The sequence below is a fragment of the Haemorhous mexicanus genome, chromosome 5 (assembly GCF_027477595.1).
Source record: "Haemorhous mexicanus isolate bHaeMex1 chromosome 5, bHaeMex1.pri, whole genome shotgun sequence".
Taxonomy (NCBI): Eukaryota; Metazoa; Chordata; class Aves; order Passeriformes; family Fringillidae; genus Haemorhous; species Haemorhous mexicanus.
This window is the reverse complement of record NC_082345.1, coordinates 73,967,186-73,989,703: the sequence shown is the minus strand read 5'-3', so window position 1 is coordinate 73,989,703 and position 22,518 is coordinate 73,967,186. Positions and strand designations below refer to the sequence as shown.

The 22,518-nt window shown below is 40.9% G+C and overlaps 1 protein-coding gene across 1 annotated transcript in view; it reads left to right on the top strand.

The window, feature by feature from the left end:
• The window catches only part of CHCHD3 (coiled-coil-helix-coiled-coil-helix domain containing 3), a 149,484-nt gene that overhangs the window by 3,261 nt on the left and 123,705 nt on the right, over nt 1-22,518 (top strand). The window contains exon 3 of the mRNA XM_059847576.1: nt 17,718-17,802. Within this exon, the coding sequence (XP_059703559.1) occupies nt 17,718-17,802 (85 nt within the window). The remainder of the gene's footprint in view (nt 1-17,717; nt 17,803-22,518) is intronic.

Here is a 22,518-nt window from a genome sequence, read left to right as displayed (position 1 = left end):
TTAACTGTAGTTTTTTCATTGTGTCCCTGCATTTTATTATGGTGAAGAAATTATTCCAGATAAAGGATTTTTATGGAACAACACTTGCATGTCTTACCTGCTTTCCTGTGCTATTGCTGTTCATCCTTAAATGTGAATTATGGCAGTGGTCTTGTGAGCAAGCTCGTGGGGTTTTGGGGTGTGGGAGGGCTGTCCCACTCCAGGAATACTTTGCTAATTCACACTGTTGCATATCTTGAGCTGTCATTTTTGTTTCTTTTTGTATGTGGGAAATAGTGCTTTTAACTTTTTTTTTTTTTGGTTGGTTGGTTGGTTAGTTTTTTGTTTGTTTTGGGGTTTTTTTGAGTTGAAATACTTGGAGTGAATCCAAAGTTCACAGGGGGATGGAGCAGCTCTGTTATGAGGAAAGGCTGGGACAACTGGGATTCTTCAGCCTGGAGAAGTTTGGGGTGACCCCATTGGAGCCTAAAGAAAGATGGGGAGGGACTGGGGACAAGGCCTGCAGGGACAGGAGCCAGGGAATGGCTCCCAGTGCCAGAGGGCAGGCATGGATGGGATCTGGGCAATGAGGAATTCCTGCCTGGGCTGGAACTGCCAGAGCAGCTGGGGCTGCCCCTGCATCCCTGGAGTGTCCCAGGCCAGGCTGGACACTGGGGCTGGAGCAGCCTGGGACACTGGGAGGTGTCCCTGCCATGGATGGGGTGGAATTAAAAGCTCTTTAAGGTCCCTTCCCACCCAAACCATTCCAGGATTCCATGAATTGCTGGACCTTCTCAAGCTTAGAAAATATTAAATGTATTTTTCCTTGAAGAACTTCTGATTTTGGGGAAGTGCTTCTGTATCCCAGACAAGTAACACTTAACAAAAATAAGAAAATATGTCTCCAGGGAGAACAGAGCTCTTAAACCCAGCCCTTTCTTCCAGACAAGCCTCTGGTAGCTTCTGGTGCAGGAAGAATGGATTGAGTTCAGTGGAAGAATGTGTGTCTTGTTGCTTGCCAATAATGATGAATTTATTGACTTCAGTTTGGGGTCAGAAATGAAATTACATCCACTTACACTGAAAGCTGACATCTAAAGACAATGTCTGAAAGCATCTCAGCTTGCTTGGCTCACTCCTGGCTTCTGAGTAATATTAAATGCACTAAAATATTTAACAAGTGTAAAATCTTTCAAGTCTGTCTGTAATTCCTAAAGCAATATTGATGGAAAGTAATTTGGTCAGGCAACAAGGTTTAGTTTTATTTTTTTTTTCCTGGGTGTGTATTATACCTAAAGCTTCAGACAGAGGGAATGCTTTAATTCATTTTAGCTTAGTGCATACTGAAAAAACTAATAGTTTATTAGGGGAAAAAAAGAAGAATAAATGCTTAAATTATCAAGAGTGTCAGTAGCTCAGTAATTTTTTTTCCCATTTGCAGAAACAGATTCTGTTAAGGGCACAGAGGGTTTTTCTCCTTTTTTTCCACTGTATTTATTATTATGTCCTCATTAAATAAATCAGCCAAGGCTCCCTGTCACAAAATACTGTGTAGGGGTGTAGTAAAATGAGCCCTGCTGGTGCCTCCTTGCGAGCTGGGTCATACCTTGCTTGTTTCCATGGATTAATTTTTGTGGTTTGGTGGTGGTTTTTTTGTGTTGCTGTCTGGTTTTGGGTGGAGTGTCAGTGGTTCTGAACACCTTGTGTCAGTCACAAACCTGTAAAGATACAACTGGGATGTTCAGAAATGAAAGTGTTGGGTTCCAACTGGAGACAAACCCAGTACCAGACAAACCCAAACTTCAGGAGAACAACCTTCACCTTTTGGGTGTGGGGTCCCACAGGAGAAAACTCTCAGGGATACATTTGGGGAAGGTGGGAGATCCTTAAGGACATCCTATTCCTGCACATTCCAGTACTCAGAAAAATCAGGATTATGAATTTTTAAAAATTTAATATTTTTGAAGAGTTGCAGCTGGATACTGCATGAAAAACTGAATTTAAAACTGGAATGTCTCAGGAGAAATTAGAGGGAGGGCTCTGCACTATTGCTTGTGAGAATTATTTTGTGTTTTCAGTTTTTTGGGAGCACCTGGAAGTTTAGAGAGTTGGGCTGAATTTCTGCCAGTTCAGCAAAAATCCTCTGCAAATAAACCCTGGCAGTTCTTTGCCCTTTCATGTATTAATTGCTTCCATCCACCTTTTTGTTCCAGCAGCACTTTTTCTCTGCATGAACTGAAAGATGAAATAAATTGACATTTGTGATGTTACTTTCTAGAATTCCTCTTATTTTTAGAACAGGAAAAAGCCCAGAAGTTTGGCAGTGCCTGGGGTTGATTTCCTTTGCTGTGAGAAAGCTCAGGAAGTTCCTGATGTGGATTTTCCACCTTCCTTCCTGCAGCAGCAGCCAGGAGAGCTTGGGTTTTGCTTTTGTGTTTATTTGCCTTCCTCTATTTACAGCTCTGGGAATTCTTCCTAAAAATGTGTTTTAAACTTGTACTGGACACCTGGAATAAATGGAGTAGAAGCCTCAGGCAGTGCTGAGGTGGTTGTGGATCACTGATAGGCTGAAAGGCCATGATTTGCTTGATATAAATTAATATTACTATTATTCATAATATTCATAACATGAATAAAAATACATAATAATAGAATTTATAATATATAGATCTATATTATATATCATTATATATTAATATATTATCAATATATAATATACTCTATATTATATTATATAAAATATTTTTATAAAATATATATTTATATGTTGTATATTCATATTATTTTTATAATCTTTTATTATTAATAATAATATTCCTTTTCAGTGAGGTGCCTTGATATCTTTTGGGTTAAAGGAAGTGTTTTATTATCCAAAGGTGAAATGTTTTGTAACTCACCAGGTTGCTAAAGGTGCCAAAGTTGTAGTGCAGATTTTTAGTGGAGTTTGACATTCCCATTATTGGGTTGCAGGAGAATAAGAAAGATGGAATTGAGCATTGGAGTTGGAGGAAGTGCTGCAGAAATTAAAAGTTTTTGCTGTCTTGGTGATGTGCAGGGTGTTCTGTGGGTGCTTTCAGGTGCCTGGGTAAGCCCTTGTCAAATGGTGCTGAAATTCCAGGGAAAAAACTGGCAAATCAGGGGAGTGGAATATGGAAAATATCCATAATTGTGTAAAAGGAATGTGCCCCTGGATCCCTGGAGGTGTCCAAGGCCAGGTTGGATGGGGCTTGGAGCAGTCTGAGATGGTGAGAGTGTCCCTGCCATGGCAGGGGTGGCACTGGATGAGCTTTAAGGTCCCTTCCAGCCCAAACCATCCCATGAACATCTAGAACCTGGTGAATTTTCACCTTGCAAGGCATGAATGAAAAAGCTGGTAGAGTATTCCCAACATTTGTCTCATTCCCAAGCAGCTTTTTGAATCTGCTGTTGGGATTCAGCTGCCCTGCACCTCTGGGCTGCCTGGTTTTGTGGCTGAGTGCTGAGCCATCCCCTGGAACCAGGGATTTTACACTGAAGGCAAACAGGAATAAAAGGCAAAAGGTGTTGGAACATCTCCTGCAAATGTGATGTTTTTAACCTCTAATTGATGTCACATCTGCTCATTATCCTAACGTGGTGTGCAGGGATTGAAACCACCAGGAACTCCCCACCAGAACAGCTTAAATATGTAATTAAATAGATTTAAACATGCTCCAAGAAATGCCACTTGTGTTAACATGAACCTGGAGTTTGACATGATACAGAGTTGAGTTAAAGGAAGTTTTTTCAGTGAGGGTGGGCAGCCCCTGGCAGAGGCTGCCCAGGGAAGCTGTGCCTGGCTCTGGCTTCCCTGGAAGTGCCCAAGGCCAGCTCGGAGTACCCTGAAGTGGAAGCTGTCCCTGGCAGGGGGGGACTGGAGCAGCTGAAAACTCCCAAAGTCCATCCCAAAGCATTCTGAAATTCTGTGTTTGTGTCACTGTGCAGTTTGGGCAGGCCAAATGGAGCGTGGATTTCTCTGTCTCTCCATTCCTCTTTTTGTTTCTTTCCTTGGAATTAAATCATCCTGCTCGACTCTGTATGGGAAAAGTGGCCCCTGTGTGGAAGGCATTGGAGGCTGGAATTGTGGAATTGCACTGAGTGATTCCCAGCCTCACTTCTGCTCCCACTGTTGCTTTATTGGTTGTTATTCAGTGTTGGAAAAGGAGCTAAAGAAACAAAATCTGAGTTTCCAGGGGTTCTGCAAATGGAGGAATTCAGTGTTTCAATCTGTGGCCTTGAGCTGTGGTTTTGGTTTTTTCCCCTACATGAGGGCCAGGTTGCAAGCCAATTTATCCCATGACTATTGTCAGATATCAGGGGGACATTTAATTGATTTAATGGTTTCTTATTTTACAACTGATGGAAAACTTGGGCTATTTCCAGATGAAATTTCAAGGAAGAGCCCTGAATGTGCCAGGTCCTGTCCTCGTGTGTGGAAGTAAATAGGTCTCAGGCACACTGACTGCAGTGACAGTCACTTTCTTCTATAGTTTTTTCCTTTTACAAATGATTTTCTGGGTGTGGCTTCTTGCAGAGAGGCAGAATTTATTTTTCAAGGAGCCTTCATTTAGAAACGTCGCTTTTTGTTTCCATCTATTCTTAGAAGCAGGTAATTTTTATGTACTGCCTTCCATGTGCTTTTTGGGTCTCTGGTGATTTTGGGGAAATTAAATTTCATGCTATTCTGCTTTAGGCTGCCTGTGCTCCATTAGGGTTTGCTGAGTGCAGACGTTGCCTCTCCAAATCTTGTGCAGCACACAAATAAAGGGATTTTTGTCGTAGCTGCTGTTTAACAAGCACATCCAAAGTGTTTGCTTAGCAATGGCTTGTGAGTTAAAAGTTAAAACCTTCTGCTTTTTCATGTGGGAGCACAAGATTTGTGCTTGTTAAAGCCTCACCTTCCGGCGCTTAGCAGGAAAATCATTTTGGAAAACAGCTGTTGGTGGCTGCTGTGTGATTTTTGTATTAATTTCTACTCAGCTCAGTTCAGGAGGAAGAGTTAAGTTCGTGCAGCCCTTTTCAAAACATCAGGAAATAAAGAGTTTTAAGGACTGGATCTTGATGCATTCATGGATGGAAGTGGTGTCATTGCCTTTTACTAGTTCTGAGTAAATTGTTTTGTAGTTAAATCCTGGCAAAGCTTTAGGACTTTTAGCCCAGCCTTAGGCTGAGCTTGATGTAATACAGCTTTATGCAAGTACAGCCTGTTTATGAGCCAGCCTTGTGTGGTAGGGTTGTTGAGTTTGGGAGTTTCATGTATGTTAAAATGAATTAAAAACCTATCTAACAATCTTTTTTCTTTAATTTTTCCTTAGTTTTGGTTACTTTATGCATTAAAAATCAGAAAATGCCTGTTTGGGAGCCATTTGTTGTGGTCTTTCTTTGTTAGAAATGTCCCATGTGTGTTCTTGCAGAATTGTCTGTGTTCTGTCCTATTCCTCCTTTGTCCTTCAGAGACCTTCCTGGGATTATAGGTCAGAAAGCCCAGATAGCTGGCTCAGATAAAGAGCTTTGTAATTTAAGGGATTGTTGGAATAGAAGTCATTTGGAGCAGTTTGAATGATTTTTTTTTGTTTTTAATCTTGAAGAACAATATAAAAACCATTGACTATTTTAAGGAGATAAAGCCAATGAGTAAATTAGAGCTGTTGGATTTCACCAACACAAGTCTTGACAGCACCAAGCAAGGAAATTGTCCTTCTGCTCTGCAGTATCCTCTCTGGTTTTCTAGCACAACAGATATTCTTATCCAGATTTATCTCTGCACTGACTGGGGGAGCAGAGGAGTTTAGGTGCATTTGTTTCCTTTGTATTATTGAAAAATAGCACTTGTTAGATATCACACCACTTCAGCAGCACGAGGAGACCTCCACGTACCAAAACCTTTAGGTTTAATAGTAAATTGCTACTTTTCTTCCCATCCCTATTTATTTACAGCCAGAGACTCCTCAGTGTGGTAGAAAAAACCACTTTCAATGGACGATTTAATCACATTAAGATGAAAAGAAAAGCTTTGTTTTATTCTTTCATCTTCAGGCTGCAGCAAAGTGTTCCTAAAGCTCTTCATCACTTGTCAGCTGAGGCAGGTTAAGTGTTTTGTTGGTGCTGCTGCTGCTTGAAAGCTTTGTGCAGTTGTTTTTCAGTTAAACAGGAGGTACCACTTAGAGATCCTTTTCCTCAGCCTCGGGGGAATGGGAAAAACTTTTATTGCCACAGTTTTTTCCCCCATCCTCCTTCACTTGTGTTCTGAACTCCCTGACTTTCAATGATATCATATTAAAGTTTTGCCCAACACCAGGCTGAAAATTTTGCTTCAGATATTCCTACCTGTTGGTTGAAATAGAAATTTAAGGAGTGAAGAAAGGACATTTCTTCCTTTTTTTTCTGCAAGGTTTATTGTGTGCCTCTGGCAAGGCTTCACAGAGCCAATTTATCAGATTCTCATTTTTAGCTTCATTAACCGCGTTTGATTTCACCTCATGTTAATCACATAAAAACAAGCATTTAATCTCAGCTGCTTTTTTAGGGTGGGAGTTGGTGGTTCTTCCCAGAAAGGTTCTGCTTTTCCTTTTATCTCTGGAACTTTTCACTGAAGGAGTTGAATGGTTTGTCCAAGATGCTTCACTTTTGGTTTCCTCCTCTTTTCCTCCTTTCCTGTTCCTTCCTTTCCTTTCCCTCCTTTTCCTTTTCTTCTTTTTCCTCCTTTTCCTCCTTTACTGTTCTTTCCTTTTTCTCCTTTTCCTCCTTTTCCTTTTCCTCCTTTCCTTTTCCTCCTTTTCCTTTTCCTCCTTTCCTGTTCTTTCCTTTCCTTTTTCTCCTTTTCCTCCTTTCCTGTTCCCTCCTTTCCCTTTTCTCTTTTCCCTTTCTTTTCTTTTCCCCCTCTCCCCCCTCTCCTTTTCCTCCTTCCATGAGAGGGAGGCAGTTTATCCTTGACCAAGATCTCCATGATCCCTGCTCCTCCTGACTGGCATTTCCCAACAAGGGGACATGGCACCAAATTAGGAAATTTAAGGAGGAAAAAAAGAATATCAGGAGAAATGGGTAGGAAGAATTTAAAAGGCAGTGCTTATTCAGAAGAGTGATTTTGGTGTTAATCAGAAACCTGAGGAAGCTGGAATTTTTGGAGGAGAACCACTGATACCAGATCACATTGGTCAAAACTCGGTGGTTTTGTGTTTCTGTGCCAAACACATTTAATTTTGCTTTTATTCTACTCTGTTGGCAGAAGAAAATGGAATGTTCTACTCAAAGTGAACCTCAGGAATTCCTGAATTATCTGGGAGTATCTTTGTGATAATCAAAATATTCTTTCTCCTTAAGATTTTCATATTTCACCTCTTCAGCTTTTTTCCCCCAGTAGTATCTTGGTTTTCTTCCTGCTTACAATTTGTAGCACTAAAAAACCACCATTTGTAGTAAGTATTGCATCAGCTGAGACCAGTCATTGGCACAAGTGATTTTGATTAGCCAGATCTCATTGCAAATCATTAAAATGCAGGTGTTGGATTAATGATGTTGTGAGAATTTCAAGCATTTCAGCATTATCTTTTATTTCTATACAATTTCTGAATAATGAAAATAACCATAAACATCATCATTACATATTGTTTACAGCCTGTTTTCAGTTATTATTGAAAGCAGCAACACTGGCCTGAATGTTGGGCTGAAAACACACATTTCAAAGTTGACAATGCTGTAGCTGTGTGCTGATAATTCAATAAAAAACCTGGTTTGGCTGGAGCTGGAGAAAAAGCATCACAAAGTGTGTAAATCACCTCCAGTTTCCTTGAGAGAAATAAATCCTTTCTAGGAGTTACTTGAGGGTGCAGATACTTGAAATGTGAATATTGGCTATTTCTAAGCTGACTTCTTGGCTCCTGCTGTTAATATTACATGAAATAAATGTTTTCCCACTTGGTCACTGAATTCACTTCCAGTTTATTCTCCAAAATAAACAAGCTGCTCTACGGGCTGTTGGACTATGGAAATCTTGTCTTCAAGGCAGGAAATTCTTAGAAATTCTCCTTTTTAAAAGTGATCCTCATGCTCAGGACCTTGTACAAATGTTGAAATTCTTTCCCTCATCCCTTCTCCAGTCAGCAATTCCAAGCCTGAACGTGCTGGAGTTTCCATCAGAGCTGAATAAACAAATTGTACAATTATGGTTTGCTCTGCTCTGCTGGATCCTTTGTAGCAGCCTCTTGTTATCAGCTGACTGAATGAACAGGAGATGAGATTTGAGCACACCACAACAGCTCCTAAAGATCCACTTATTTCTCACTGCTGCTCTCTTTGTCCCCAGCTTGAGATGGAGTGATTGCTTTCAGAATTTCTGCAGCCTTCTGGTGCCCCTGTCATCGATAAATGAAATTAGGACTTGATATGGAGATAGTCACCTTTTTTACTTTTCTCAATTTTCACCTTCTACTGGGAAATTTTTTAAAATCCCTATAAAATTTAGTGTTAAATGGCTTTAAATGTATAATGGGGAAGTTTGATATCCTGATTTATCTTGCCATGCAACTCCAACCACTGAGAAATCTGTTTAATGGGATCAGCAGAGCTATTGATGAGTGTTATCTTCTTTTTTCTTGCATTAACCTTTACCTGTAAGGACACTTCCACTGCTTGGTTTTTTCCACCAAAAAAAAAAAAAGAATTATGGACTCTTTATGTTTTTCTCTCCCAGAACAGCTGTTAAAGTTATTAACCAGTTTTAACCACAGAAGTAGACTTCACCAGGATAATTCATTAACAATTACAATTGTTATTAAAAATTACAATTTATTAACAATTACAATTATTAACAGTTAGAATGCATTACAATTAATTTATTGACATATTTTTTGAAATCTTGTGGGTTGGTGTCAATGGCACTGTTGCAGAGTTTTGTGGCATTCCTAAAAGCTTCCTCAGAGGGATGTGTTCAGGACAGATGGGGAAAATTCATACTGGATGTGGATCTGCTGCAGAATGGTTCCAAAACCTCTCTTAAAGCACCTTTTCCACCATTATTGTCCACTTGCTTTTCCCATCATTCTTGTCTTTTCCTGGTTTAATTGTGGATTTGCTTCTACAAATTGAGTCTCAGTACAAATTGAATCTCACCTGCTTCCCCTTCCACCTTAGCAATGCTTTTAAAATTCTGCATTATTCTTTCCATCCTCCTTTTTGTTGAATTTCCTCACTCATTTAGGTTGGGAAAGACCCCTAAGGTCGTGGAATTATGGACTGCTTTGGCTTGGAAGGACCTTAATGATCATTTTGTGCCGTGGGCAGGGACATCTTTCATTATCCCAGGCTGCTCCAAGCTCTGTCCAGCCTTGGACATTCCAGGGAGCCAGGACCTTCTCTGGGCACCCTGTGCCAATGTCCCTGCTTTAAAAAAAAGAATTGATGTCACACACATTTGATCTAGGACATCAAGGAACAACTTAATGAATGGCTTTAATTAAAGTGAGTCAAAATGAGTGCTGGGTGCAGGCTGGGGTGTGCTGATCCACAAAAGCAGAGCCACCTGTCCCACAAAGAGCTGGAATGGGAGTATTTGACAGTAAAATTCCATGGAGCCTGAGTTCCTGTCCTTGGAAAGGTACAAAATGCCCTCCCTCGAGGCCTCTGGGAGTGAGTGATGAGCAGCTTTGTGATCTCCTTTTTCCTGCCCTAAGTGGCTCCAGGGCAGAGCTGAAATGGGCCAAGAATGACTTTTAAGTGCCACTGATAGTGCACAATCCCAGCTGGAGATTCCTCCTTAGAGGTGATGGTGAACATCAAAATTTGCTATTTTTGTAGCCCTGGAAGTGTTGGGCTGAGCAGGAGTGGTTGGCAATTTCTTTGCCATTAGTGGTGACTTCTAAGAGATGTTTCAGTTAAAAAACCCTTTTTCACTTATCTGCTGTGTGTAAAAATCCATAATTATTTCCCTGCCCTCTGCAGTGCTAGAAGGAGTTTGTTGAAATACATGTGAAAGAATTTAAAACAGATTTTTTCCCAGAAGATGAAAAGAACACCAGTAAATTTCCCTGCTCTGTCAGATAAAATAGCTTTACAATAAACTTCTGAACCACAAAGATCAGGAACTGGACAACTTAAATTGTCCTGAAAGGACACCACATGCTTAATCCTCTTGAAAGCAGAATCATCAAATCCTTCTTATCCTTGCTTACAATATGATTATTATTTTTTTAATGTTGAATTATGGAATGCTGATGCTTTTATCCATTGTGTTCCACAGAAAAGCCTTCCACTGTGTGTGGAGCAGGGATTACTAAAACAGCTGAAATGGGAATTTTCTCCACTGCTGTATTCAGTTGTAGGCAGGGATGGTATTTTAAAGGTGTTTGATACTTCTGTTTCTTTCTTTTTGTTAATTATTTTAAATTAACAGGAGGGCAAAATGACTTAAAATAATAAGTTATTATCTCTATACCTGATTACAGAGTTGGGGGGGAAGGATGGGTTATGAAGAAGGTTTGGTTGAAATAATTCCCTCCCTTCCAGGGGCATTGAGAACAATTGAAAAAGTCACATTAAAACTCCACACAGTCATTTATCTACACAGCAGGAGTTCCTGCAGAAACTAAAAATTAGGGGAATTTTTATTAACTGCACTTATTAGTGGGAAATACCTGATTTTATGGGCTCTCCCATATTTTGAGTGGTATTGAACATTTTCCATGTTTTTTCTCTTGCACAACATCCCTGTGTCTGTCACCTGTTTATCAAATTAAAGTCTTCCAAGACAGGATATTTCAAAATATCAAAAATATGTCAAACCCACATATTTTGGTAGTGTGACTCTCAGAAACAAATTATTCTTGTAAAACAGAGCTGTTAGAACAGGCAGGTAGAACCTGATTCAAAGAATCAGAGAGGAAAACCTCCTCATCCTGGTTTTTCCAGCCCCCTCAGAAATCCAGTGGGATTTCTTTTATCCCAATATTAATGGGATGTTGAAAGGAGAATATTCCAAACATAACAGAAACTTTGTTTTGTTACTTCTAGACCATGCACTGTCTTGTTTCTAATTGAAATTAGTCTAAATTGATTGATTCCCACATTTACATTGGAAAATAGAGAGTGTAATCTATGCAAGAGCGCCTTTGGAAAGTAAAATATTAAATATTTTTAAATTATGCACACTTAATTGCATTGTTTTTGTGTTTCATTAGCCTATGAGCTCATCTGAAATATTCCTGCACATTACCAATATTTAGCAGTTAATAAAAATTTCTGTCCTTGGAGGGGAGCTTTGTTTGTAGTGAATTCCTGGCTGGAGGAAGTGCCTGGAATTGGGAATTTCAGTGGAAAAGTTGCTGGATGTCTTGGTAGTTAAAATTGTATGAATCTGAAAGTAGAGTTTATTCTGGAGAATGCTCTTTAAAAATAATAATATTTAAGGAAACCCACAGCAGTTTAAATGCTGGGTTTTAAAGCACAGAAATTACTTTTTTAGTGGTTTTAGGGTTTTCTTTCTGCTGGTGCCCTGAAGGAATGGTTCATTATTGTTTCATTGAGTGCAAAGCTAATTTGGGTTATTTGTAAGGTTAAAGATCAGGTAGAGCAGTATTTGAAACCCACTAAATTTAAAAAATAATTTCCTATTTTCTCTCCTGTGCTGCTCCCAGCACATCCAGGCCTCTTTGAGAACTAAAAATGAAGGAAAGCAGAGTAGATTTCATGGTGGTGTTGTCTTCCCACCTGGTTTAAACACACCAAATACATTTCCTGGAGCTTTAATTGACATTGAAATCATCTCTTCCACTATCCAGGGTGCTCCAAGCTCCATCCAGCTCATCTTGGACAACTCCAGGGATGGGGCAGCCCCAGCTTCCCTGGGCAGTGTCTGAGGGAACCATTTCTTCTGTTCTTACTGAAGATCTTTGGGTCACCTGTGGAATTTAGATACGGACCAAACTGCAGCTTTTATTATGCAGAAAGAATAAATCAAGGCTATTTGCATATTATAATATTTACATTTTACATGTCTGGAGGTGAAATGGGGGTGGGAAATGGTTTTAATTGTGGAAGAGCCCTGATGTGTGGGAGCTGGGAAGGCACCAGGCACGTGGGCTGCCTGATCCAATATTGATGAGCCTTAATGCACAGTCAGGAATTTTCCTGGTGACATCTTCATTAATCCCCCCAAAGCTGCCACTGTGCCAGCAGCTGAGGCAGGTGATGGGGCTGAAGGCAGCCCTGAGGTGCCCTGTCCCAAATATTTCCACTTATAGGGATGGGAGAACTTCCCCTTGGATGGATCCATGGTTTGACTGCCCTGATGTTGGTTTTCAATGCCAGAAACTGCAGGAATTCACTGGGATTTGATTTTTCCAGCACAAAAAGGAGTCTTCCCATGGTTGGGAGGTACTTTGGAGCTGTGTGCTCTGTTTGGGGAGTGTTTCAAAGGAATTGTTGAGTTAAGTCCATGAGTTTTGGTGGAAGTGAAAGAGATTTTAGCAAAGTTAACCTGGCTCGGAGTGTGGTTGATTGAACACAGTGCTAGAGGAGGTGTGGAGGTGCCTCATTTTTGACTAATATTTCAAATTCTTTAATTCTTTTCACCCCCTCTTTCCCTTCAACCTTCTTCCTTCTGGAGGAAGCTCCCAGGAACCACCCCTAGAGCTTCCTATTATGGGATGGTGAGCTCTCTTTGTAGGGAGACAAAACAATTCCTTCTCTAGCTAGGCACCAAGGAGAAATGACCCAGCTTATGTTGGCTGAGTCCAGAGGAGGCCACACATTTAATAAAGGGAGTGGAGCACCTCTGCTACAAAGAGAGGCTGGGAGAGGTGGGGCTGTTCAGCCTGGAGAAGAACAAAAGGTGATGTGGAGATGTTGGAACACCCTCCCAGTATCCTGTTCACTGGACAGCCTTTTTCTTTTAAATAGCCAAGCCTAACTAGAAGGAGAAACAGAACTTGGGCATTTTTTGTGTGGTTTTTTTTTGTTTTAATTTATTATCTGAACATTACCTAGCTAAGTATTTTCTAAAAGACATTTGATTGTATCAAACCTAAGTGTCTCTTCATTAATAACTTAATGCACCTGCCCTTTCCAGAGAATTTAGTGAAGGTGCCTGCTACTAAATGTTGTTTGCATTAATGATTTTATTTTTTTTTTCAAATGCAGGGCTAATGGGCAGATTCCCAGCTCTGCAGGCTGGAAGTTATTTGAATAATTTGTCCATCTCAAATTGCTGATTTCTCAGGCTAACATTTCTGAGGCTGCAGGTGTCTGCTTTCCCTGAGGTTTGTTGTTTACTGCTGGGGGTGTAATCCTGACATCCTGCTGGTTGTTTCTCTACTGCTTTAGAGAGAGAGGAAAAAGGTATGGATTTGGATCTTGTGATTAACAAAGGCTGAGGAGCTGGAGTCAAATAGGTCAAGTTGTAAAAATCTTTCTGTGCCAAGCTGTTGTAGACGTGGAGGAGAAAATTGCTGATGGTTCCTCAAGAATTGGCATCAAGTGAAGCTTTGCTCCCATCCTGCTCATGGGTGGCCTTTGGAGAGCCAAAGCAGAGCACAAATTTAAACACCAGAAACATCAGGAACTGATGGGAAGTGAGAAGTCCTTCAGTCCCTTTTGCTCCTCTGTCAGTTGTCCTTGAAATGACCCAAAACCTTTTGGATCCTGGGAAATACCTTCATTCTTTCTTTGTCTGATTTTGAAGCACAAGTGGGGTTTAGATTAATAAAAATAAAATATTGAATAAATATTCAATAAATATTTATAAAAATAAATACAAAAGGTTAAGCAAATGGCACTCATACAAAGGGTTAAGCAAATGGCTTTGTGCTCTCTTTATAAAATATATTTTCAGTAGAAATCAGGGTTTGGGGCATTTTAAAAAGGTGGTGGGATAAGCCTTTCTCAGGTTTGCCAAAGGATGTTGGATGGATTGGAATCTTGGGCTCTGGGGAAGACTGAATGGAGAAGTGTTGAAATCTGCTTTTTCGCAAGGCCACAGGACGAGGGGGAATGGCCTTAAGCTGAAGGAGGATGGGTTTAGATTTGATTTTAGGAAGAAATTGTCCTTCAAACTTTTCCTGGAGAATTAGTGGACAAACAAGAAAAGTCAGGGTGCTGTTTCCCAGAGGCCACCAAAATGGCAAAACCTCCTTGTGCCTGGACAGTCCCTGCTTGGTCTGCCAGGTCCTGGCAGGAACTTGCTGGATTTTATCACTGCTGACCCTGTGTGGATTCCAGACTCCCTCCAAAGCTTCTCCCTCAGTGCCCTCCACAGCTGGACCAGAGAGAAAATAGATTTAATAGAATTCCCATGGAATCTGCTGGGAATGTCAGCTCTGGAGCAGCTCCTGGGTTTCTGCAGGGCTGTTCTTCTCATATTCTCACTCCACTCTGCTCTGTCCAGCTGCACAAAACTTTTTTTTTTTCCTTTGAAAATCCACTATCCCAGAGGCATCACCATCACTCCTGGCTGGCCCAGCCTGGTGAGTCCATTCTGGAATTGGCTCTGGATGTGGAGTGAGCTCCCAGAAACCACCCCCAGAGCCCCTGGTCCCAAACCCTGCCCACACAAACCCAGCACAGCCATTCTGTGTCTGGGGGCACTTTGGTGCCTCTCAGAGCATTGTGCTGATGCCTCAGGTTTGGCTTTTCTAGTTTTCACATTCTGTGCTGCTTTGGTGTGTGGGTCTGAGCTTCATATTATGGGATGGTGAGCTCTGTGCCCAGAGCAGGGAGACAAAACAATTCCTGCTCCAGCTGGGCACCAAGGACAAATGAGCCAAATCCCAGCCCAGGAGCACAAACCCCGTGGGCTGGAGAGAGAAAAACAAGCAGGGTGGGAGTGCCTGGGCTAAAGCTGGGCTGGGACAATGAACTGCAAGGTGCAAATGGAGCAGAGCTGATCCCAGGGAGAGACCCCGGGAGTGCTCGTGCATTTTGGCGCCATTTTGGGTCATCTTGAACCCTTGAGTGCTTCTAGAGGGGCAGCGAGGCTGGAGAGGGGCTGGGAGCACAAACCCTGGGAGGAGCCCCTGAGGGAGCTGGGGGTGCTCAGCCTGCAGCAAAGGAGACTCAGGGCTGCCCCCATCCCTCTCTGCACTCCTGAGAGGTGCCTGTGCCCAGCTGGGCTGGGCTCTGTCCCCAGCAGCACTGACACACCCAGAGCACACAGCCCCGAGCTGTGCCAGGGGAAATTCAGGCTGGAGAGCAGGAAAAAGCTTTTCCAGCAAGGGGGATAAAGTTCTGCCATGGCTGCCCGGGGAGGGGGTGCAGTCCCCATCCCTGGGGGTGTTTGACCAGCCTGGATGTGGCACTGGGTGCCAGGCTCTGGCTGAGCCCTTGGGGCTGGCCTGGACTCTGTGACATTGAAGGTCTCTCCCAACCCAGGGATTCTGTGAAACCTTGGGGGCAGCCCTGGCTGGGCTCTGGTGCTGCCCAAGGAGCATCCATGGAGGAGATTCTTGGAATCAATCCCTGCTTCCTTCTGGAACTCTGCCCAGCCTCTGTCCTAGCTCAGCCTTCTCAAGGCATCAGTGCAGCCTCTTTGGGGGTGCCCATCCCTATTATCCCAGGAGAACTGTGCCAATCAAGCACCCATCCCTTGGTGTGCTGAGGGGCCAGAGCAGCTGTTCCTGGGCTTTGGAGTGTGTTCCCTGCACTGCCCAGCTCCCAGATGGGTTTGTGATGGCAGCAGTGCACTCTCACAGTCACCTCAGGCTTTGGTTTGTGCTCCTGGAGGAGAGGGGAAGCCCTGGGGTGCAGGTGGGACCTTTTAAATGTACTGAAAACCTTCCCACTTTACTCTGGGATGAAGCTGACAGTGATTTCAGCATCCTGAGGAACTTCTGCTATTAAAGGGGGTGGCGGTGGAAATGGCTATGCAATAATAATGTAATGTTTAATAGATTAATATATTAATATTTGAGCAGTCTTGCACTCCCCAGGTTTAACATTCTCTAGTATTTCAATGGTCAGCTGTGTGTTTTTAATGCCCTGTAGTGTGAGCAGAGATGGCCACCAAAAATGTTATTTAACATTTAATGTTAAACACCTTTTTCCTGATCCTCTCTCAAATAAATTACCTTTTCTTTTTTCAAATGCTCCTTCCCCTAGAACAAACCCATCCTCCTTGTAGAATTACAATTTTTAATTTTTTTTTTTAACTGAAACATCATCAAGCTCCCATTTGGGAGCTACCCAATTACATCTTACAATAATTCCATTGAATGATCTATAGCTCCACTTTTATTCCCTATTAGGATTGGCCTGATCGATGGGCAGCCTAATTGATTGTTCAGGTCAGATGTCTTTATTGGCTGCTGCCTGAATAAACCATCTGTTGGAGTTCTTGTACTCATTTTTGGACACCAGGACCATAAATTTCATTCTGTAGATAATTCATGTTGTTATGTCAGTCAGGATAATCCCAATAAAAAAGGGGTTCCTTTTTCACCCAGCTTTTTGCTAGAGATCTGTTGAAAGGTTCATATTTCCCTCGGAATTTTAATTTTAAAACATTTTTAGGCTGGGGTCTCACTGATAATTCAGAAGTTTCCCCCCACTTTTCCTTCTGTTTTTGTGATCTCAGCATTTCCTGGACCTGGCATGATGGATATTGATTCCTGCTGCTTTTCCAAAGATATTTCTAACTGGATTAGTTGGCCAAAACTCCCATAAAATTGATGAAGCTGCTTCATTCATTCATGAAACCCTTTTGTGAGGCTGCTTCAGCCTGAGCAGAATTGCAGGGAGGCTGAACTAGAACAGAAAAGTGGAATAAAGATTTTGGACAATCTTTGCTGATCAATCCAGCTCCTGGACATGAGGTCACAGAGACCCTCCAGTGCCTGAAAATGAATTTGAATTTCCCTGGGCTGGACCTCCCTGTGCAGGGTTTTTATGGCCCTTTTTGGGGTTCAGCTCTGTTTTCCTGGGTATTTTGGGGTGGGATCATATCCTGGAGCTCTGGGCTTCCATGGATGGGGATCTGAGGCAGGAGTGAGGGAATTTTCTGGAAATCCAGAGCATGGCACAGCTTCAGCTCGGTGTAGGTCAGGCTTTATTCCAGGCAGGATGAGGATTGAGCTGGGTTTTGGTGGTTTTGGAGATGTCTTTCAGCCTTGTAGGACTGGTGGCTCTCCAGGTTTTCTCCCTCTGTTCATATTCTTGAAGAAGTTTGCTTCCCTGATTTTTTTGTTGTTTACCAGAGTTTCATTGATTCATCTGACAGAATCTAAGTGAAGGAAATATTCTTTCCATATCTTGATTAAATTTGGGGCAAAATCTTTCTCTAGGATCTAGAAATATGGATATTGAGGGTGTTGTAAGAGCTTTGTTGTATAAAATGCATCTGAAAATACTTGATTCATTAAACAAAGATATTTATTTTGGTTCAATATGAATAAAAAGCTGCATTTCATGACTTTACTGTTTATGTCTCTGTCTCATCCCCCTGGTTTAACTTTACAAAGCCATATTTCTGAAGAAAAATATTGAAGTTAATGCATAGTCCATGTAGTTTAATTTTATAAAGATTGCACTAATTGAAAAGCTGTTTAATAAGAAAGCTTTTTAAAGGCTCACTGGTGTGCTAAAATTTCAAAGATGGTTAAACCACAAGAAAGCAACTCCAACTGCTGTGAGGGAAAAAAGCAAATAAACAATGGAGGGCACTGTATTATGCAGTTGTTTCTGTAATTGGGGATAAGTTAATTCTTTTAACATTTCATTGGATTTTCTTTGAATTGCAGTTAGTGATGAAGAGCTGAAGAAAAGAATAGCTGAGGAACTGGCACTGGAACGAGCCAGGAGAGACTCTGAAGCTCAGAAGAGAAGGTTGGTTCATTAATAATGACAGCATTTCCAACAAACTTGGGCTTAATGCTTTGATTTTATTTATCTGCTTGCTGAAATAACTGAATTTTGTGCACACACTGGCTGTGAGAGCTCTGGGGGCTGCAGCAGGTTTGGATATTAAATCCATGTTCAACAACAAATGAGCTGGAATTTCCTTGTAAGAGCTGATCCAAACTGGTGCTCTAAATCCCTTTTGACCTCTTGAGCTTGGCTTTTTTGCTGCCTTTTTAAGCTCAATTTTGCTGATTTCTCTGGAGCCCAAATAATCACTTTGTGCTGCACAGACAGAGCAGGGGTGGGGTCCCTGTGACCCCAGGGGCTCAGCAAAAGTACCTTGGAACAGCAGCAGAAATGGGAATTCTGGAGTTTTCTGGGAATTCTGGAATTCCCAGGATGTTTTGAGGTACTTTGAGTATGTAAAATATTGCATTAAACCAGTTCATACCAGTAAAACCGTTCTGGTTCCTTTCTGTATATTGAAATATTCCTTTCTTAGGCATTTTTTTTTCTCAGGGATTGCAGTGACTCTAAAAGCCTGATCAGAGCCATTATTAGCAATTAAAAATTCCTCTTTACATTTAGAAATTTTGGTACCTGCTGAACTTCTGTGTTCATTTCTCCTTTCAGTGATTGTTGTAAATAGATAACACCCCGAGGATGAATATAAATATAAATATAAATATAAATATAAATATAAATATAAATATAAATATAAATATAAATATAAATATAAATATAAATATTCCACACTGTTCTCCACTGAGAATGGGGAGAAAGGCTCATTATGATGGATTAAAAAAAATTAGGCTGTAATTAGTACTACTTCAACTGTCTGCATAGATCTCAGTTGTTTCCTACCCAGCATTCTGTTATTTAATTGAGTTAGGTTGATGGAGTATATAATTAGATAGGACTATATTAATGTCCCAGGGAAAAAAAAAATCAGGCTTTTCTCTTTTTTTTTGCATCAGCAATAAAGGAAATCAATAAGTTCCAGTGAAATCCCTCCTCTCCTCAGCTCTGACAGGAAAACTTGGGTTATTTTTGAGCTTTTGGAATGCTCAAGACTTCAGCTAAATGGGATTAAAATCTGGAAGTATTTGGTTTGCAACTTCAGCATTTTCTCAATGGACACTTCCAGTACCTTCCAGAATTCTCCTTGCAGGGGTTGTGCCTTGGTCTGTGAAAGGGAGGGGTCAGAGGGGGTAAAATATCAAAGTAAATTAATGATGATGATGGTAAAGAAAGGAAAAATATCAAAACCTGTTAACGACTGTACTTCTTTTCCAATTTCGATTTATTTGATTATTTTTTGGTTGTTTTATTATCATTTTTACATGCTATTTGCAATTATAAAAATCTGTTTTTAACAGAGCATCGAGGTTTTTTTTGTCTTGGATGAAACAGCTGTAAAAGATGCAGATCTTTTTTTAGAAATAAAACTTAAAGTTTTTGTGGGATGAATTCTGGTGGAGGTTTATGTTTTAAAAACATTCAAGAAACTCACATTATTCAGGTAAATTTTTTAGTCTTTCATGTGCAGAATGTTGCAGCTAATAGAAACATGGACTATAAACTGTAGTAATTTGTGATATAAATACAAACACATTGATGCTGTTTTGGAAAACAGAACAAAACCCTCTGCTCTACATTTATGCTTCTTGACCTTGCACTTGGGATTTATTAACAATTTCATTTCACAACCTGCTAATTTTAAGACAAATCCTATTGGGATGTGACATAAAAATTAAAGTTTTTACCTCCAGATTCATCTCATGGATTGATTTACCATGAATGGTATATTTTACATATTTATATTCTCACTTTTTTCTCTAAACCAGGGTTTTTTCCCAATATTTCAATGAAATAACATTTTACCATAAAAATATCTGAAACTTTGGGCTGTTTCTTGTCTGATGCCAATTCCTAATAGCTGATTTTGGTGCTGTTCTGTGAGCAGTGTATGAGCACATTTGGGTTTGATTGCAAAATGTCTTTTACTCATTTCAGACTGTGAAGGGAAGAAATCTTAATTTGAACTTCTGGAGAAATTATTTATTCACACATCCACACACAGTACAGATGGGCTGCTATAAAAAGTTAAAATCTGTGCTTATTTTGGGGATTAGGGCTGAAGAATGACTCTTAAATTGTATTTTAATGCCATCAACTCTCTAGCAATGTATGAATTATAGCTCCTATTTAACAGGACTTGGAATAATTAATAAAATAGTGATTTAGAGCCACTTGGGAATATATTTCCAAAATTCTGCACTGATTCCACCTTACTCTTCCTTTTACTCAACCCAACTGTTGTTCCTCACTTGGGTTTTTGAACATTTTGAAATGTTTCATCTGCAAAGCATTTTCATTTTGGAAAGTTCCTGTAGAAAATTGATGATCATTGATTTACAACAGAATTTGAAGAGTTTGCAACAGTAACTGTGAGCAGAGCTGCAGTCTTAGGGTGATGCTCCAGGGAACATAAAAATGAGAGGATGGACACAAAAACTTGAGCTTGACAGTGGTGACAGGTAATAAATGATACTTAAGAGAAGAATTCTGAATAATAAATAAGAGAAATCCATACAACTCAATGGACCAGTGGGTGATAATTTCAATTTTTCCTTTTCTCTGCTTATTCTAGACAAGCTCAGCAAATGTTTAGCATTTTTTTCTAATTTCCCAAGAAAATGAGGAAATTTTTAATGTCATGGCTTTGAGAACAGGCATTGGGGAAATCAGTAAATTTCCTTCTCCCATCAGAGAGCAGAATTTATCCACTCCATCCATTAACTTTGTCCTTGGATACAAACCTGTTCATTTGCTGGGCTCCACTGTCACCATGATATTTTAGGAAAATCCTTTCTCCAGGATCTTTTCTCCTGGGAAGCTGGGAAGCTTCAGCTTCTCCATGTTTTGCTGCTTTGAAAAGTGGTTTGGAGAATTGTTTACCCACCATGTGAATTGTTTTTAATTAATGACCAATGACAGCCACCTGTGTGGAGGCTGTGAGCAGTCACAAGATTTTATTATCATTCCTTTCTTTTCTTTGCCAGCCTTCTGATGAAATCCTTTCTTCTATTCTTTAGTGTAGATTTAGTATATCATTTTCTTTTAATATAATACATATCATACATATAATATATATCATAAAATCATATATAAACCATTAATATAATATATATCATAAAATAATAAATCAGCCTCTTCCCTCGTCCTGGGACCCCTGTGAGCACCACCACATTTGGTGACCCCGAGTGAATAAAAATTCCACACTCCATGGTACTGATGGTGCTCAGTAAATCTGTTTTTCAAGTTTGCTTTAAATGAAAAGTGCAGGCAAAGTAAAAAGTATTTTGAGACAGCAAAAAGAACAACTTCTATCATCAGCATAATGATAAAATTTTAGATACTGCCAAGCTCATCAGAGTGCTGGATTCCTCCACTAAAATATCCAAACCACTGCTTCAGAGGCAAGTGATGGATGTGATTTCCCATGGAAATTGAACGTTCCTGAATGATGACTTGCCTTTTTTTCCACCCCTGAAAATCAGAGAAGTTTCAGACTTTTTATTTTGCTAATCATTTAGCTCAAGCTAATTATATTTGGGCGGGGTTCAGTTTCTTGCTTGGTGAGTGTTTCCCAGCTTCCACTTTTTAAATATGATTTGGCACGGGGCAAATATTAATTATGTGTAGAGTGAGGTGGTTTTGCAAGCTGCTGTGCATGGCAGTGCCTTCAAAAGTGCAGGAAGTGTATTTTGTTCAAGTCTTCAATAAATTCATCCCTGGAATTGTGTTGGTGTGCCAGAAATCTGTCCCTGCAGTTTGGTTGGGACTGTCCTGTGATGTGCTCTGATTCCAGGGCTTGTTCCTTAGAGGAAAACTCCTGCTGGAAGGAGGAATTTTAAGGCAGGAAAAGGCTTAAAAATAGACTTTGGTGGGTTTTGGTGGCCCTACAGTAATTCTGCTGCCTGCTCTGCTCTAGAAGAGTTTAAGGTATGACAGAGGAGGAGAGGAGAAGGCTCCAGGGAGAGCTTCCAGCACATTCCAGGGCCTGGAGGGGCTCCAGGAGAGCTGCAGAGGGACTGGGGACAAGGCCTGCAGGGACAGGAGCCAGGGAATGGCTCCCACTGCCAGAGGGCAGGCATGGATGGGATCTGGGCAATGAGGAATTCCTGCCTGGGCTGGAACTGCCAGAGCAGCTGGGGCTGCCCCTGCATCCCTGGAGTGTCCCAGGCCAGGCTGGACCCTGGGGCTGGAGCAGCCTGGGACACTGGGAGGTGTCCCTGCCATGGCAGGGTGGCACTGGGTGGGATTAAGCTCCTTCCCACCCAAACCATTCCAGGATTCTCTGGTGGCTTTTGATAACTGAGTTTTTTGTGTGTATCTGCCATCTCATCACCTGTGACCAGGTGGTCAAACTTGGGTAACTTTTTTTGTGAAAAGCACATGAAAAATTCTTTCCTTGAGTAATGCAGATGAGAGTTGATAGAATATTCTGTCTTGGTTTGAAAAGCCAGGTGTCTGCTGAGGAAGGCAGGAGCCTCCCCAGAAATGAAAAATGCAGACCCCCTCCCTCTGAATTATTGTAATTTTGAAATTCAGGGCTCTCAGGCAAAGGACTAACAGTTCTTTACTATGAAAATTAAAAATACAAATGTATAAAAAAGACAACAACCTGGTGGCAGA